The sequence below is a fragment of the Agrilus planipennis genome, unplaced genomic scaffold (assembly GCF_000699045.2).
Source record: "Agrilus planipennis isolate EAB-ADULT unplaced genomic scaffold, Apla_2.0 scaffold69, whole genome shotgun sequence".
NCBI classification, from domain to species: Eukaryota; Metazoa; Arthropoda; class Insecta; order Coleoptera; family Buprestidae; genus Agrilus; species Agrilus planipennis.
Window position 1 is genome coordinate 105,854 of NW_020438962.1, and position 20,016 is coordinate 125,869.

The following is a 20,016-nucleotide window of genomic DNA, read 5'->3' on the forward strand; positions in this document are numbered from 1 at the left end:
CAGAGACATATTAGAGGCAGAAACAGGAGTTAGGAGGGGTAGAGGTAGACCTAGATTAGATTACTCTTCGCAAATAGTTAAGGATGTGGGCTGTTCTAGTTTTAGGGAAATGCGAAGTTTAGCTCAGGATAGGAAAGAGTGGAGGTACGTGTCCAACCAGTCTTAGGCCTGATGACCTTATGATGATGATGACATGACCTTTTATTGAAGGTGAATAGACCCTGCAATATCCTCTGCTTTATATTCCTACTACTCCTTCCATCCTCACTTATCTGACTTCCTAGATACCTAAAATCAGTCACTAATTTTTCGTCTCCTATCTTTATATTCGTTCTTTCCCTACTTTTTCTATCCTTACATACCAGCATTTTTGTTTTACTTTTATTTATTTTCATACAATGCTGTTTTGTCAATACCGCTTCCATTTTATTTACAGCTATCTCTAACTCCTCCTTGCTAGATGCTAATACTGCTACATCATCTGCAAATCTAAGCATACTAATCTTTTGCCCCTGTATATCTACCCCTATAAAAACTACTAATGAATTATTTTAACAAAAATCTTAACCTAACACACAAAAACCTTTCCTCTGTTTCAACAAAGCTGGTTGTTAATAGTAGGGGCAGAATAATAATGTGTTTTATTAGAGAAGAGCGTATAAAAATGTAAAAATAATTTGGGAATGCTTTTAAATTCACCCACGCGCATACACGAGTTTCCGTTTTCTTTGCTGTGACCTATTTGGAATTTTACTAATTTATTGTAGGGTGCCAATCACCACCAACAGTATGACGTACGTCGTGGGCAGAATGCCCATAATTATAAAGGCCAACTGTGATCTATAATAACACAACAATATACTACGCACTTTTTAAAAGAATTATTCAAATAAAAAGAAAATTAAACGGTAGTATGCCTTTATTAGGTTAAAGGTTTAGCAAATAAGACATGAGAATCATAGAAATTTTGAAGACCTTTTGCTAACAATGGGAAAAAAAGACAAAATGTATACAACCCCCTGTTTCCTTCATTTGAGGTGACTTTTGAAATATATATAGATAGAACGGTGCCATTTTTAGGCACCGTTTGGAATAAGTTGACTTCAATATATTAAAAATCTTCGTATACATATGTAACATTCTATAAGTGCCTGCCTACTCAAAATTTATGGATAATGATAGGGGGGGATCAAAAAATACTCAAGTCCTCCCTTCTTCTTTTTCTTCCTCCTCCTCCTATAGAAACAGTTACGTCAAAGAAAACGCTTGATTAATGTTTAATCAGTTTATGATCCGTTTGAGGCTAATATAAACATTCTATTTCATTACCTTATCACTTCCCTCATTTTGGGGTCAGTATCGAACACTTGTAGATTTGAGTGCAGACACGAACGAAGATACACAAATATATATATATATATATATGTACGATACATGTCACTAAAAAGATCGATCATTCATATCAGTATATTACACGACATCCTTGAATATGTGTGTGTGTAAGCACATAAATACCTCGTATCCATGGTTTCGTCAATTTATTATTAATCGGCGCGAAGAAGAATGGGTTTGTTCGTAAAACAAGAGAGGGAGGGGGGTGCGTTGAACGAGGGGTTGGAGGGAGTGCAATGAAGGTCCCCTTAATGTAACAACTATGGCGATGACGAACGTAATGTCCTGGTTTTACTACAGGACACTAAGTTTATCACGACATTTAACCACCCCTCCAGGGGAAAATGGATCAGTGGTGGTTAACGCGTCCTATAGGATGCACGGTCGCCGATTCCCACAAGAAAAAAAATTGTAGGGGTGAAGACATTAAAAATAAATAATTATTAAATTATTTTACAATTATTGCACCTTCAGTTAAATAAAATATATAAATGGTTACAATTATATGCAACAGTCTGTCAATTGGGTCTAGAAATGGATGTAAAGGACATTAACAAACTTTTCATCGAATCGGAAAAGTCTGGACATGGATCAAGTGGTAAGTACAAGAAAATTTTTGGTAACTCCGGCTTCTGATACATATTTAAAGGAATCAAAAAATGTTTATGTTATCTTTCCTAAGAATAATTGTAATTTTATATCTTCAGGACAATTTTTTTATCAGTCTTGATCGTTATAGCATTTATCTTTTGCAAATAGATAACGTGTCTTTCTATTTTATTTCCATTCTTAACTTGTTGTGCGACCAATAAAATGTAAAAGTTTGAAAAACATTTTTATCCGTACTTTAAATGTAATTAATAAAAGCATTTTTGATGTTTGAGTGTTATTAAAGATGAATTTGAAATTGGATTTGAAACCAAACTGAACTTGGAATAATGGACCTAACGTCTTATTTTGCCCCTAAGTATCAGTCCCTTAAAAATTTAAATATTGAATATGTTATTATCAGTTTACCTATTGTCCTCTTTTGCGCCTTTTCTATTAAAAAAAAAAAAAGCAAGGGATTGTGATGTAATATTTGATATCTAATAAAAAAAGAAAAACTACCACGCTTTGTCAACAGCGTTGAAAAATAGAACAGGGTGTTTTTATTACATACACCGAAGAGACTGTATGTAAGAATCGATTGATGTGATTTGTACAGATTACATTTTGTTAATTAAGAAAAGTATCAGCAGACATTACAAGAATTTATGAATAGCGTGTAAAACACGCAAGGAGGTATGAATAGCTATTGTTCCCTTCGAATTATATTCACGAACATTAATTAACTAAAAAAGCAAAAACAATCGTATTATTAATATGGAATTAATCCCATAAATTATCTAGATTACGGCAAGTAAGAGAAAAAACCTACTGGAGAGATGATATTTTATTCAAAAATAATTAATAAACTGATGGGTCAGTGTATATTGTTCAAGCAAGATGGGTCGAACAATATAATAAAATAGCTCTTTTAGTCCAAATAGAAACTTTGTCTTCCAAACTTGATCCGAACGTACCGTGGATAACTATTCAGTTCTTCCGATGATAATACTAACAATCATCATTATCATAATGTCATCAGTCCTAACACTGATTGGACACGCACCTCCACTCTTTCCTATCCTTTCTGCCTTTACTCCTCCTAACTTCCATTTCTGCCTCTAATATGTCTCTGACTAGACCTTCATGCCTCAGAAGGTGTCCTACTAATAAAAATTCCCAATAAAAATATGCGTTCATACCATAACCTTTCATAGAATCAAATTCATCTCAATATGTTATAAAAAACATACTTGGAAAAGGTAAAGGTACCAGTCACAACAACCGGGTCAATTTAGGAAGGCAGAGCTCACAATAAATTGTCTGAGAATTGTACTGCAAACTCAATCTTCCCTCAAACTCACACGTTTGTAGGGTGTGCTTTGCCAGTAATACCCTAAAATTTCAAAATGTATCAGGGATGGGTCATTGTATACTGTTCAAGCAAAATGGGTCGAACAAGGTAATAAAATTGCTCTTTAAGTCCAAAGAGAACCTTGCCTTCCAAACTTGATCCAATCGTATCGTAGATAACTATTTGGTTCTTCCGATAATAATAATAACAATACCTAATAAAAATATGCGTCCATACCATGAACTTTCATGGCATCCAATTCATCTCAATATGTTGTTAAAAACATACTTGGAAAAGATAGAGGTACCAATCACAACAACCTGGTCAAATTAGGAAGGCAGGGCACACAATAAATTGTCTGAGAGTTGAATTACAAACTCAATCTTCCCTCAAATACATCCACATGCAGGGTATCTTTTACCAGTGAGACGATAGAATTTAATAACGTTTCAGGGCTGGGTCATTTTGCGTATATTGTTCAAGTTTAGTCGAACAAGGTAATAAAATTTTATTTTAAGTTATAACATCCAATAAAAATGCCATAAACTTTCATGTCATCGAATTCATCCCAATTCGATATCAAAAACTTACTTGGAAAAGGTTGAGATATTATTCACAATAAGTGGGTCAATTTAGGAAGGCGAAGCACGCAATAAGGTTTTTTCTGCGAAGGTACAAGACAAAATGGGTCAAACAATGCAGAAAAAATGACAAAAACTGAGTCCACTTATTATTTATCACAGTAAAATTCACCCAACCCTACTCTGATCTTCTTCTTATGATGATAAAATAATTAAAAAAATACTTGATCAGAATGTGCTCTCATACGTCTGAAATTTTCTGGCATACAATCAATCCCAATATTCCACATGACTTAAGTACCTAATAATAAATGTATCTATGTACAGGTATATATGCCAGATGTGATAAATATGTTCTAAATTATTACACTCTATATAATTGTTTGAATAACCAGGTTTGATAACCGTGGTCTAGAATTATTTCAACTCCTTTGTTTATGTGGTTAGTATCTGTACGGAACGTAGCAAGGGCGTAAAGGCTTACTCTGCCTAAAGTACAACCCCAGCGAAGGACTACGATTTTTTTTCACCCATAATCATATTATTATTGACTATTTTTGCTGAAGGAGTAACCCCACGTAATCGATGCGGTCTGACCAAAGCTGGCACTAAATTAAGTCTTAACTTATCGCGTTCTGCAATGCACCGACAGTATCATGACTGTTAATAATTTAATACTATTCCACTTCCATGCATTGAATGTTATCTCTCATATCTTCTGCGCTGTCCACATTTAAAAAGGGCCTAAATAGATAATCAAGGGACTAATACATATTCATTAGTTAAACTAGGTTACCAGAAGATATACTTTATACCACTCTGTACATAGGAAGTTAGTCTTACCAGCACGCGATTGGGAAAGGGTCATTGCCTGAACTAAATTGACAGTTTCAGTTAGGCAACAGGATTTATATTACCTATTGTAGTTAATGAATGAAAAAAATCTTCATTTTTTCAATATTTATATCCCCTATAATCATTCTTTGTTCTAAATTTTTCTGTTACGCTTATTTCATTAGCCTCTTCTAAATACCTCGGTATCTCCTTCAGATCCACCACATATCTAGACCCCTCTATTTTTCTTAAATCTTCCCTCTTTATTATTTCTCTATATCTATTCCTTAACCATTCTTCAACATCTGTCCGTTCCCTGAACAACTCCCTTACCTATTCCCGATTGATTTTTAATATCTACAAAGTCCACTTCCTCCCTCTACCATACCTACCTTTTATCCCTATTTTCATTACCTGTTTTTTCAATATTCCCTGCTATATATATCCCCTGCTTCCAGCCTCCTCATCCATTCCTCATATTTTACTATCCTTTACTATCTTTCCACATTCAGTCTCCATTCTTACTATGTAATCTGGCGTACTTCTATCTAATTTCAATACCCACTTCATACATCTTTTATACAACATCTCTATCTATTTCTTGCTTCCTAGGGACTCATTTATTGTACTGACAAAAAGAGGAATTAAAATTTCATAAAAATCAGTCAAAACCGTGTTTGTTTAAATATATTAAAAGTAAATACAATTCTAAGGCCTTCTCAAAAGTGAGGAATAAATATTAACAGATGCCGATATATTTCCACTTCATCATCATTATAAGATCGTCAGTTTTAAGACTGGATGGACACGGACTTCCACTCTTTACCGTCCTGAGCCAGTCTTCACATTTCCCTAAAACAGTAACATCCCACATCCTTTAACTATTTGCGAACAGTAGTCTAATCTAGGTCTACCTCTATTCCTCTTAACTCATGTTTCCGCCTCTAATATGTCCTCTGACTAGACCTTCATGCCTGAGAAGGTGTCCTACCAACCTATCTCGCTTACTCTTCTATAGACTCTTCTGTTCTCCTATTCTTTCTAATACCTCTTCATTTCTAGCCTTCCCCATCCACATTATCCTCATCATGCGCCTGTAATATCGCATTTCGAACGCTTCTAACCTTTTCTTTTCCGCCGCGCCCACCGTCCATGTTTCGCACCCGTACTGTGCCACGCTCCAAATATACACCTTTAATAATCTTTTTCGAATTTCTAAATTAACCATTCGCGAACATAGAAGTGACTACTTTTTACTGAAGGCGACTCGACCCCACGCTATTCTCTGCTTTATATCCCCACTACTCCTTCCGTCCTGACTTATCCCTAAAATCGATCACTTTCTCTAAACTTTCGTCTCCTATCTTTATGTTCAATCTTTTCCTACTTTTTCATTCTTTGCATCCCAGTATTTTTGTTTTACTTTTATTCATCATCTTGCTTGCATCTTCAGATTGGTTAATGCTACCCCCATAAGGATAAAACAGGAATAAGAATTTCACAGAAAGACAACAAAAAAGCAACGGCAGTTATCCTTACAGGTCCTACGTAAATACTGAGGCAGTGATTAGTGTTTCGCAAAAATGGATAGAATCAATCATTTCCAAAATCTTAACCATCGTTAACCGTTTTGTCAAATATACAAAAATAACAGCGGCTACTCTTATAGGCAAGAACAATGATAACAATCAGAACTTCACCAAAAAAAAAATAATAACGCTTTACCTTCAAACCACTGTGCGTGTTTTTAATAATTGCGCTAACCCTAATCCTACCATGAGCTATGTTATCCTTATAGATCCATTGCATCATAAGGACAAACGGAGGACCTTCAATCGTCTGTTAATCACTAACACTAACTTATATTCTTTTACAATCTGCATTCTCACTGTAGTGCGTCTGGGCGAAAAAAGTCAAACAAATCATTTTACTCCAATGTCCACTCGCCTACATAGAACAAGTGACTGATTACAGTAAATCATTAATTTCCATGTCACACGCGAATTAACAATCGATTTTTAACTTCCTGATTCGTCGTTACTGTACATGCTAGCCAATACTACAGTACAATAGAAATAGGTATAATAAGTATTCAGTTTCTAGCTAGCACTGTACGCGATAAAACGCTTTTCCGATTACGGTGCTAACTAATTATTTCCATCGGCTGGTCTTGGATCACGTGGAAATCTATACTTTTCGTTAATAGCTAAAAACGAATGTGTAAACCTCTAAAAGGTGGTAAAAATTCACTCTGTAAAGTTGCGTTCGGGAATTAACATTTTTTTGTAATATAAACGATTTTAATACATTGAAAATTTATTTTATATGTATGTGATAAATTGCTATATAGTTTATTAAGCCTTGGCATTAGTTTACAGTTAATTAGATTAGAGTATGATATATAATAAGGTGAAAATTTAGTGAACAATGTGACATGAATTTCGAGAGTGAAATACGTAAAAAACATCACAGATTTTACGTAAAAAACGAAAAAAATCGCAGAGGCATTCGTAAGTAAATGGGAAAGCTTTTTGTTATTACACCTATACAATTAAAACCTTTTTAAAATATCGATTCAAAAAAAAATATTTTAGTAATATTTTGGGTTGATTTTTGTCAGAAAAGATTTGTTTCCTAATATTCGCATATTTTTATTAAAAAAATGTACTAATATTACCACAAATAATATTATTTTTTTGGCATACTGTAATTCAATAAAATTATTCGGAAAGATTACCTTCTTTTCACAACCTTTCAGATTTTGATATGGAATACACACTGATTTAGAAATAATATTTTTGATTCACAGCTAATTAATAAATTCAAACTCGCCAAACTTTTTAAAAATTTGATATTATTGAAAATTTCAAAAAAATTACGAATTTCTCAAAAACTACTAATCACTAATACCAACACCTCTATATCAGTCGAAAGGAAATTCAATTTTGCATTATACTATGCGAGAAAAAATATGGCATTCCAATAAAAAAAAAGGTATACACATTCAAATTTGTAAATATTAACACCGATAAATATCATACTATTTATAGTGTACGTGTCCATCTAATACCTACAATGATAGGCAATTTCTTCCAGAAATGGAATATGAAAACCACAAACCTCTAGGTCCTTTCGTTTTTGAGGTATTTAAAATGGCGCCAAACACTGCAAACGTCAAAATTTTTCAAGAAACATGAAATAATTCCAGGTGCAAATACATTTTAATAAACTGACATTGTTTTTTTATGTGAAATTCAAAAATGGAATAAAAAGTAGGAGATTCCATTTAAAAAAGTGATATTACTCTGCATTTCTGGCAGTACGCCATATTTGAAAATACTTTTATACTCTTGATACTCGCATTGTACGGGTGCGAAATATGGACAGTGGGCGCGGCGGAAAAGAAAAGATTAGAAGCGTTCGAAATGTGGTGTTATAGGCGGATGATGAGGATAACGTGGGTAGAAAAGGTTAGAAATGAAGAGGTATTGGAAAGAATAGGAAAACAGAGGACTGTATGGAAGTCAATTAAAAATAGGCGAGATAGGTTGGTAGGACACCTTCTTAGGCATGAAGGTCTAGTCAGAGACATATTAGAGGCAGAAATAGGAGTTAGGAGGGGTAGCGGTAAACCTAGATTAGATTACTGTTCGCAAATAGTTAAGGATGTGGGCTGTTCTAGTTTTAGGGAAATGCGAAGTTTAGCTCAGGATAGGAAAGAGTGGAGGCACGTGTCCAACCAGTCTTAGGACTGACGACCTTATGATGATGATTATACTCTTAACATAACATTTATTTGAAACATTTTTCTCCGTTTTAAAGTATACGTGTACGAATGACCGATTTCGGTTTAGTGACTCACCCTGTATATATAGGTACCTCATTTTGAATTAATAGCATAGATAATGTTTCTAAATAAATTCGCATACCATAAGCAATAAAAATAATAAAATATCTAATTTCAAAAATATGAAAAAAAATCCATAATCCACGAGGATATTTAATATTAATCATTATTTTTACGTGGGCTGTAATTATATCGGGAAACAATAAAAGACGTTTGAAAATCAATCAACTATACGATTCTGTTTGTTCTCCGATACTTAATTAGATATTATGCCACAGCAAAGAACATTAATTAGTTATGGTACACATAAGAAACCAATTGGAAGAAAACTTTCTAAGATTTTGTAATGCAGTATTGCATTTCATAGGTATCACTTATTTATCTTTATATGAGCAATCTCATAACGATAGTCCGTTGCGTTACACGCTATACTATCATTAAACAAAAAAACAGTGGTTGATTCAAATATTATATGTATATATATGGTACACATAATGTGCTTATGTATATGTATAACTACAACTATATTTTTCATGTAATTAATTTTAGAGTGCATCTACTTAGTCAATTTTTCAACAAAATGCAAACACATCCGGCAATGTTTGCACAAATGTTACGAAAAAATAACTGAAGGTTTTGCAAACAAAGCACCTAATAACGGAAATTTTACTATAAAAAGAATCATTTATCTTAACATAAAAAATATTACTCCATTTTTTTTTATGAAAGATTTACTGCATAACGTATGAGACCCTGATTTACTAGGGTGCTTTATTAATTTACTAGAAATATAGGAACAAACAACAAATAAACTTGTGCGTACTAGAAGTAAAGCTATGTATTTCATCATAGGATCTCATTAATTAAGATATTGTTTAAAACATGTACACAGCATTTTCAGAAATTTAACTATTTTCTTCTATTCTCGATCTTCAGTAAATTTTTCAGGAAAACGTCGAGGGGCGCAACCCTTAGATATTATTTTAATTGCATGACCTTAAAAATAGAGATTATCTTACTATAGATAAGAATGTCTAACCATATGCAAAATTAGTCTTTTGCTAGAGTTATCCAATAAAAACTGTAAAATTCCAATTTATATTCTTCTTTGGATTATCACCAACACACTTCTAGGGGGGATTTAAATTTTTAAACAGTTTTCAAAAAGTTTTGTTTCTTATGATGTAAATCCACAAATTCTATATATATGAGAGACTGAGTCAACTTTATAAAAGTATTTAAAACCATTTTTATATTTGAAGACATGAGTGGACGTCGACGTTGTATTATGGATCATTTTTTGAGTTACGTCATTTTTGCATTAATAAGTAAAAATGTTATATATAAAAGAAATTATGAGTACTGTCAGCACAGGGCAAAGTAGTATTACATAGTTAGTATCAGCAATTTCTTATGCTGAAGTGTACGATGTGTTGCATACCTATTTACAAACAATTCCTTGATATTTAATTTTTCAAACAATTTTTAACACAAGGATACTGATTAAACAAATTGTTCACAAAAGTGAATTTCGACCACTCGAAGCAATGCTGCTAACAGTTGCGAGCTCACAATGACTGATAGGGGGGGGGTGGTGGGAGAGAATTTGTTTTTACGAATAATAATTTTAACTGTCAAAAGATATAAATTGGATAATAATGTTATGCTACATAGCAGTTTATACAATTAAAAGTACTTAATTATCCCTAGACAAAAATTTTCAGTCTCTCTCCAGTCTCTCAGAGTCTACAGCGTCTCTGAGAGTGTCTGTCACGGTCTTTCACAGTCTCTCGGTTATTACCTAGATGTTTTCATGGATCTCTCACAGTCTCAGTATGAGAGACTCGAACGATAAGATTGTTAATTCAGAGATTCCAGTCTCTCACACAGAGACTGAATGAATAAAACTGAAAAATTGAGTTTCGAGTCTCTAGTAGAAATACTGGGATCTCTGAAATATGTTTAACTTTAACTTGAAAATTTTAACCATGTCTATCGAGACACCACTTATTGAGAGATTCGAGTCTCTCGTTCAGATATTCGAGTCTCTCGTTCAGAAATTCGAGTCTTTCGTTCAGAGATTCGAGTCTCTCGTTCAGAGACGCTAAACAGATTTTTTGACAGTCTCTCGATAGTCTCTCTCAGCGACACCAGAGAGACTCGATGAGAGACGGAGACTCGAGCCTCGCTTTCAGAGACTTTGAGAGACTGAACATTTTTATCTCGGGATTGTGTAAAATTGAAGCCAAAAACAGTTAACAGTTATTTAGTTTTTAAAAACACAAGACTAGTTTTATAAAATTAATGAAGAAACCCGACAACTAAGGCGAAACTAAATTCAATTGGAAATTCGAGATTCTACCAATCAAAATTGTTTTCATTCCAGGTTCATCAAGAAGAGCCAGTAACGAAAGCACATGCAGTTTAAACGTTCCATTCGACGCGGACGAAGAAACCCAAGCCTCAAATGACCCTCAACCTTATGCATATAAACCTCGTTCAAAATCGTCGGGTAACTTCACAAGTAGATTATATCGTCACACCGTCGAACAAGATTCAAACCTGAACGGGATCGAAGAAAGCCCAAGGAACGAACGCAAAAGGTCCCTTCAATGCGACCTGGTACAAAAAACTATCTACAGTGCTTTCTGTCTGTGACGTCTTAGTCTCACCACAGTTATGTGTTCTACAACAAAACACGTGTGTACTGCCTCTATACCATAGTTTGCACCTTCATGTATATAATAATATTCATAAAATGTTTGAAAGGTTTCATTCTCAATAAAAACACATCAGCATTTATTAACAACAAGGTTTTACTGACGGCTTTGCTCGCGTTGATGTTCTTAATCACGTGTCAACGATCATTGATGACCATATAATACTAATTTTTCTATTTTTCTGGATAAAAGTAACCTTATGTCTCTTTCTGTACCTCTAACAATATGTGACAAAAGTTCATGACCGGTTTTAGTCGTAGCTTCGCCAGCCTTAATGTTCTAAATACATAAAATCCTATGACATTGTTAGTTACTTAATAGTAGATTAATATGCAATATCAATTTGAAATCATTTTTTCGATTTTTTTATTTACCCACTACAAACTACCTCAAAGTAATGAGGGAAAAATTGTTGCTGTTGTCACACCCCCGCCGGGAATCGAACCCGGGACCTTTCGCTTTGCGTACCAATGTTCTGACCACTAAACTACGATAGGCCATTATTAATATTGCATATTAATCCACTATTAAGTAACTAACAATGTCATAGGATTTCATATATTTAATTTAAGTTAATAAAAATCGACGGATCGTTAACCTTGTAGGTCGGTTGGTCGTGGTTGCTGTTGTCACCTCTCGTAGTTTAGTGGTCAGAACATTGGTGAGTAAAGCCAAAGGACCCGGGTTCGATTCCCGGCGGGGGTGTGACAACAGCAACAATTTTTTACCTCATTAATTTGAGGTAGTTTGTAGTGGGTAAATAAAAATCGAAAAAATTATTTCAAATTAATATTCTAAATACATGTGAGAGATCATCGACGACCACATAAAACTAATTTTCCTATCCCTCGAGAACAGTATTTTGTTTCATGATAAAAGGTCCTTTTCTGTGTCTTTGACAATGGGTGCACAAAATTTCATGACAGGTTTTACCCGCGGTTTCGCTCGCGTCGATGTCTTAAGTGCGTGTCAAAGATTATCGACGACCGCATAAATCTAAAGTTTCTATCCCTCGGGAACAGTTTTTTTTCTGGATAGAAGGTACCGTATGTCCTTTTTTGTACCTCTGACAATAGTACACAAAATTTCACCACCAATTTTACTGGCAGCTTCGCCAGCGTTGATGTCAAACATGCATGTCAAACATAATCGTCCACCACGTAAAACTAATTTTTCAAACTCTCGAGAACAATACTCCTTTTTTTTAATAAAAGGTACCTTATGTCCTTTTACGTACTCCTGGCCATGTGTCTACGAAATTTCATGATAATCGGTTCAATAGTTAATGCGTGAAATGGTAACAAACAAACAAACTCTCATTCACATTTATAATATTAGTTATGATGAGAATAATTGGTTTTGTTGATTAAACGCACATATCTAGTTGGCTGAATTACTTTCGAATTACTTATTTTTGCTATTAAAAGTACATAAAAACTATTTTTTTTCCAAAAATAAATGTATTTGAATAGAATTTTACTAATAATAACTTCCATTAAGTTTAATTAATTATTGTATACTGCAGTTTCTTTTTTATGTATGTGAAAGATCTATTGACAACTTTAGTTCATCTAATTAAAAAAAAAATTAGAAAATTGTAAATGTTTTACCACATAAAAGCGTCAGCAAAATTACAAATAGTTTATAACTGCAAGTTTTGATTGTTTACGTCTCACAATCAGTACACATTTACAATAATTAACAATTGTTAATATTCGGTTATTTCAATTGCTGTTTAAACTGTTTCGTAGATTTAATGTGAAATATTTAGTTCATGTACTGAATTGTTAGGGAAATTACTAAAAGCAAAAATACAATAGGTAATTTTATACTTACACAGTTACTGCGTTACAGGGTAATTATTATACTTAAGCGACTCAATTTTGCTTTCAAAAATCTAAACGTTTTACATACTATTGCCATTAATGATTCCCTAATTTCATGTTTGAGTTTTTTGTTGGAATTTTTTTTCATTTCCGCATTGCGTCTAATGTTAACCGATTTTACTTTACCATTATTGACCACAACATAAAGCACGCAAGCCTGTAAATTCTACACGAAAATGAAATTATTTAAGTTTATGATGCATTTTACAAAAATATTTACAGCTAAAAATACAGCGCCGTGCTCCAAACATACATCTTTAAAAATCTTTTTCGAATTTCTAAATTAACTGTTCGCAACCATAGAAGTGACTTCTTTTTATTGAAGACGACTCAACCCTGCGCTTTACTCTGCTGTATATCCCTACTACTCCTTCCGTCCTGACTTATCGGACTTCCTAGATACCTAAAATCGGCTGCTTCTTCTAATTTTTCGTCTCCTATCTTTATATTCGCTCTTTCCCTACTTTTTCTTCCTTTACATACTAGTATTGTTTTTTTACTTTAATTTATTTTCATACAGTACTGTTTAGTCAATACCGCTTTCAGTTTATTTAAACTTTAACTCCTCCTTGCTAGATGCTAATACTGCTATATCATCTGCAAATCTAAATAGATTAAACGCATAAACAGAATTAAAACTTACATTAGCTACACGATCATACTTTTGCTATTAGTTATTAGGATGTAAGCTGTAAATATATACGACATATGCAGCTGTTAGTTTTGGTAGTTATACAAAATAATGTCTAAATATTAATATATTAATCAGTTTTTACTTTTTTAAACTTTAGTCTCATTGGACGGGTCAGAAAGACGAATCTAAAGAGTCAGCTTCAACATCGTTAACAAGAGACAGTGTTTTTGGGCCCCACTTGAGTTCAGAAACACTTCCTGCTTTTCCTAGTACGCCCCTGCCCGCATTAGAAACCAACGAATCTCCAGATAATGACGAAGACAATCTGTCTTTTAGTACCCCCATTCTACCCCCCGTGGAAAAAGAGCATGTAAGATATTTATCTTATATTAATACAAATATGACTACGTTCGTAAATTTTAAAATTTATATAGCTACCGATAAGGGTTTTCCTCGAATTTTTTCGACAAACACCTATATTATTTCTGAAAACTGCTATAAGTTAGTTCTTAATAATTAAATAACTTTTACGCTAACAAATGCTTCATTGCATGCGTTTGCCTAATTATGCCGAACATTAAACTTTAAGAATCGATAGAACAGAAATAGATGTTTGATAATCATATGCAATGATGTTCTACCGTAGAATTGTACAGTACCTATGTAAAATTTCATATGACTTTAGTGAATGGTTTAGAAGGTATTTTAATTAATTAAAATAGGAAAGGTTCTTTATTGCAGAAAGACTGATAAAAATTTTTGTACATGTTTAGGTCAAAGACCCAAATAGTTTGTACTTCAGAGATGGTAAAAGAATGATAGATATAGTATTGGTTTATGAAGAAGAAGATTTGGGAGTTATGACCGAAGCGGAGGCTAGAAGAAGAGATCAAAGGAAAACTTTTCAAGTAAATTCATTACTTAATATGCCAACACATAACGGGCAGTTGTAAATTATATGTATGGAATTTACAATCTTTATTATAATTGATAAATTTGAAGACAGAACAATAATATAGTAAAAAGGACCACAAAAATTCTATTATTTTTCGAATATTTAAATTTTGTTGTCAAAGGGAAGATTGTTCGATATTCGAGTTCAACAGATGTGGATGTAGCACTTTATCTGTCATTTCGCAATCTTCTGTCACTGGCATCCTCATCAAAGGACGTAAGAAGAACGTTAAATTATTGTCTACGATTGTACTGACAAGGATTTTACGCACTAGTCACTTTCCCTGGGGATGTCAACTACAGAAGATAGCGAAACCGTGGGATAAACGGTCCCATCTCTCATTTAGTGAAAAAAGACACAATCCTGGGACACATTTCAAATAACGTGAAAGCATTTTCTTCGTAAAATGCTCATTGAGTAGCTATTGATATAATATAAAACACGAATTGAGTATTCATCATCACCGTAAAGTCTCCAGCCCGAAAACCTTTTAGCACACATCCCTTTTATCCTATCTTTAGCCAATCTTCGAAAACATTTAAAAACTTGTTGCGAGCAATAATATCTGCCCCTATTGACCCCCGTTTCTGCTTCTAATATGTCTCTAATTAGCCCTTCATGTCTAAAAAGCTGTCCAACCAACCTATCTCGCCTATTTCTTATTCACGTCCAAAACGCACTTTGTTCTCCAATATTGTACCATCAGCGAAACAATTGTTGTTTAATAAAAATTTTGTGAAATCTTCACAACAAACTTCAACTCGACTTCAAACAAAAACTGACAGTTGTTTCAACGATTACGTCATTTTCAAAATTGTACTGCAATTATTATCAATACTATTCCACCCTGAATCTTGATTTTCACCAAGTTAAGGCCGATTCCATTCCATCAAATTCGGGAGGACGCCGGTTCGATTCCGGGTCCGTCTGCCTTGGTCCAAGTTTTTCTGTGGTTTCCTTGGATTACTTCGGCAAATGCTAAGGCAGTAATATTCCACAGATAATCTCTTATTCTCTTCTGTCTTCATTTTGTCTATCTCATCTTTCTCACCCGAACCACCACCCACCCATTCCTACGATTCCTGAAAGCAAGCTGAAGAGGGCCTTCCGCCCTACCTTCCGGCGTAGTCCGGAGGGACTGCCCGCCCACCAGCATTACTGGCTGGTGGGAATGAAACACCCAAAAGTTTTTTCCATCAAATTTAAACAACAATGTCAAACAAGTTAACTCGATTATGCGGTACATTATTACACTGACATTAGTTATGGTCACAATATTAATTTCGATAAAAAAAAGTACTTAATTACCTACTTATGAAACAGCCGAATTTTTTTCCCGAGATTAATTTGAAACAGTCCTTGAGCTTAATATGAATGAAATTAGGTCAAGTTCGTTCGTATTTTCAGGAAAATTTAGTACGAGAAGGTTTGGAACTAGAATTGGAGCATAAGGACCTGTCTTTCGATGGGAAAACGTGGTTCCTAAAGGTCCATCTTCCATGGAAGACAGAAAAACGTTATGCTGCAGTGATGGGACTCAAGTACCCGGTGAAAAGGTTCATCACGATTGCCGTTAAAGCATGGGTAAAATGTGAAGTTAAAACAAATTTAAGTTATTGTAAAATACCGACTTCCAGGATGACTCTAACAAAGTGGAAAAAGACAGTTCAATATGGAAGAAGTGGAGGAGAAAATGGAGAGAAATATACGAGTTCGATCATAATCTTATTGAAGAAGAACCAAACTTTTACACCGCAACAAATGGTGCGGACCCTCAAGAACAGTACGATACTTTTAATTAATTAATTTAATATTCTATTAGTTTTAAAGCAATTTCGATATTTGTGTCTAATTTGCCCACGACTAATTATAACCATTTGATATTTCCCGTTGTCATATACAATCTTGAAAATCGGTATCTACTCTAAACTAACGATCCAGTCAAACGTTTTTTCCAATCCTCGAAGCACTTCAAAAAATCCTTTTTCGTGATCTTGTTCAGCTCCTCTTTCCATGCCGTCTTTATCTTCTCAATCGTAGCGTAGCGTCGTCCTTCCATGGACCTCTTTGGTTTCGGGAACAATAAAAAGTCACAAGGGGCCAGATCTGGGGAATACGGTGGCTGCGGCATTATTAGTGTGTTGTTTTTGACCAAAAATTCGCGCACAAACAACGATGTGTAAGCAGGGGCGTCATCATGGTACAAAAGCCAATTTTTGTTCTTCCACAACTTGCAGATAATATACCCTATTGACCGTTCTACCCTGTGGCATGAACTCATGATGCACCGCGCCCCTGCAATCGAAGAAAACTGTAAGCAAAATCATCACATTCGACCTAACTTGAAGCGCTTTTTTCGGTCTTGGCTCGTGCGGCAGCTTCCATTGGGATAATTGAGCTTTGGTTTCCACGTCATAACCATGAACCCATGATTCATCACCAGATATGACCATCTGGAGCAAATTTGGATCGTCGTGGAGTCCAACAACTCCTTAGCAATGTTAATGTTTACTGCTTTAAATAATAAAATAAAATTTCCATGAATATTAAAAGTGTTAAAAAGACCATATCATGCTTTGGGGGGGGGGTTGAAGTGTAAAACCATGGGGATGGGGTTCAAGTTAAACTGCAATTTATTGTGGATGCTATTATTACAAAAGAACTGTTTTAACTGATGTGTTTATATTTCTTTCAGATTTATTGTAAAGGACAGACATACAACCTACTCCACTGCCCAAAGAAGCCTTATAGTGATGCAAATACTCCTTAGAGCAAAATTCGACGATACAGATAAGGTATCATCATGTTAAACTTTCACAAACCATCAAATACATATACCACTTGATCCTGTACAAAACTTATAAATATGACTCATTCAGACCAAGGATGAGGTCTTAATTAGTAATTGGTTAGTCTTAATTAATCCTAAACGTTGATTGCTCAAGTACTAAACATTGGAAAACGAAAGTAAAGCTTGATTTTATATGAAATACTTTAAGAAACTTTTAATATTAATGGGAAAATATATTTAAATTTCTCTGCAATACAAATTACCTCAAATTAATAAAAACAAACCTGTGACTTAATAAGTATGTTTCATCGTTGTTACTGTCTCGGGTTCGTCTCCCGGCGAGTCTGTCACAGCAGTGACAATTTTTCCTTGTTAATTTGAGGCAATTTGTAGTGGATAGAAATTAAATAAATTTTCACATTAATATTAAAGCTTAATTTTTCGTGAACAATTCAGTGGCCTACTCTTACTTTTAATAGACACTCTTTAATTTTTTAGGTAGGAATTAGAAGGTTATTAAATGATTACACCTACTTGTCGTGTTTCCCACTACACGAAGGACGTTGGGATAAAGAGGAAGACAATGGGACAATACTCGACAGAAGGGTAAGAAACAGAAACCTAGAATTCCTTTTGTTTTCCTTTGTATAGTCCAAGGTAATGGGCCAGTATCAGATGAAACTTGTTGAGCTTCTAGTCAGTGCTGCAGTGTCATTTGTTTAGCGAGGGTGTCGAAACATTTGTGGCTAAACAAGGGGCATGGGAACACCACTCAAATAATCAATTGGATTAATCAATACATACCTTTAGTTATTTTTGTAATAGATGCTGTATTTGGAATGGGCGAGACCGGCAAAATGGTACAAGAAGCAACCCCTGAGCATGGTCAGAAGATATTTTGGAGACAAGATCGCCCTGTATTTCTGTTGGCTTGGATTTTATACGAAAATGTTATATGCGCCAGCTATTGTTGGAACTCTCTGCTTTCTGTATGGGTTGTGCACCATGGATGGTAAAGACAATATACCAAGGTGTGTTATGAACGCATTTGTAATTTAATGAAATACTACATCATCATTACCATGAAACGGATTTTCAGTCCAAAGACTCATTGGATACACATCTCTATTTCTTTCAATACTACATCATCATTAGATCATTATCATGAAAAGGATTTTCAGTCCAAAGACTCATTGGATACATATCTCTATTTCTTTCAATCTTGAACCATTTTTCACAATTCGCTAAAACTAGAGAGACTCTTTTAACTCCTGCTTCATCAATTACCTATTTCTTATTGACTTCCACAGTTATCCATGACCCCCTAAATACGAAAAATCGACGACTTGCTGTAGTTTTTCGTCTCCTATTTTTGTATTAGCTCTTACTCTACTTCTGCATCCCTTACATACCAACATTCTTATTTTATTTTTACTAATTTTTATACAACACTTTTGTGCAAATACCGCTTCCATTTGATTTAGAGCTAATTCCTCCTCGCTAGATGCTAATGCTACTGTATCATCCACAAAAAGCATGCTAATGTCTTTAATAACACAAATCATAAAGTAGTAATGTACATCCTTATTTAACTCTCTTCTTAATGAACCGCTTCGACATTTAATAGGGGTTGATATCAAATACTAATGTGAAAATTCATTTTAATTTTTTCCCACTATCAACTACCTCAGATTATTGAGGGAACATTGTTGCTTCGTAACCTGAGGTTGCTTATAGTGGGAAAAAATTAAAATGAATTTTCACATTAATATCTCTTCCTAATGTGTACCTGTCTACTATGTTGCTCAAATTTCATAACTACCTGTTGCTCTTTATACAAACTATGCATCATTTTTGTTACCAGTAAAGAAATCTGTGATCCGAATGGACCAGGGAACATAACGTTGTGTCCACAGTGCGACAAGGTCTGCACTTATCAAAAACTGATAGACAGTTGTAAATTCGCAAGACTGACATATTTATTCGACAATCCTGCAACAGTGTTCTTTGCTATTTTTATGAGCCTATGGGGTAAGACGAACACATAAAGAAAAAGTTACAATGAATGATGAAATTAACATTTCAGCAACCCTTTTCTTGGAAGTATGGAGGAGAAAACAGAGCGTGATTCAATGGGAGTGGGACTTGGCAGGAGCTGATACTGACGAAGAACCTCGTCCTGGTAAGTCAAATTATAATCACTGACAGGAAAATTAAGGAAAGAAAGGATGAAATCTTCGAATTAAAAAGTGTTATTAATTTAATTTTTTGGATTCAGAATTTGAAACCAGCGTGAAACATTTTCGGACGAATCCTGTTACAAAAGATAAGGAACCATATTTACCCCTCTGGTCTAAGGCATGGAGATTTTTTGTTACAGGAAGTGCAGTATTTTTAATGGTAATGTCTATTTACTACGTAAATACAATAACTA

At 34.2% G+C, this 20,016-nt stretch overlaps 1 protein-coding gene across 1 annotated transcript in view; it reads left to right on the top strand.

The window, feature by feature from the left end:
- Positions 1 to 6,480: 6,480 nt before the first annotated feature.
- The window catches only part of LOC108741975 (anoctamin-4), an 18,993-nt gene continuing 5,457 nt past the window's right edge, over positions 6,481 to 20,016 (top strand). The window contains exons 1-12 of the mRNA XM_025975190.1: positions 6,481 to 7,259; positions 10,983 to 11,218; positions 13,994 to 14,206; positions 14,610 to 14,744; positions 16,199 to 16,375; positions 16,429 to 16,574; positions 17,487 to 17,586; positions 18,081 to 18,188; positions 18,408 to 18,613; positions 19,447 to 19,613; positions 19,669 to 19,764; positions 19,861 to 20,014. Of these exons, the coding sequence (XP_025830975.1) occupies positions 7,184 to 7,259; positions 10,983 to 11,218; positions 13,994 to 14,206; positions 14,610 to 14,744; positions 16,199 to 16,375; positions 16,429 to 16,574; positions 17,487 to 17,586; positions 18,081 to 18,188; positions 18,408 to 18,613; positions 19,447 to 19,613; positions 19,669 to 19,764; positions 19,861 to 20,014 (1,814 nt within the window). The 5' untranslated portion in view covers positions 6,481 to 7,183. The remainder of the gene's footprint in view (positions 7,260 to 10,982; positions 11,219 to 13,993; positions 14,207 to 14,609; positions 14,745 to 16,198; positions 16,376 to 16,428; positions 16,575 to 17,486; positions 17,587 to 18,080; positions 18,189 to 18,407; positions 18,614 to 19,446; positions 19,614 to 19,668; positions 19,765 to 19,860; positions 20,015 to 20,016) is intronic.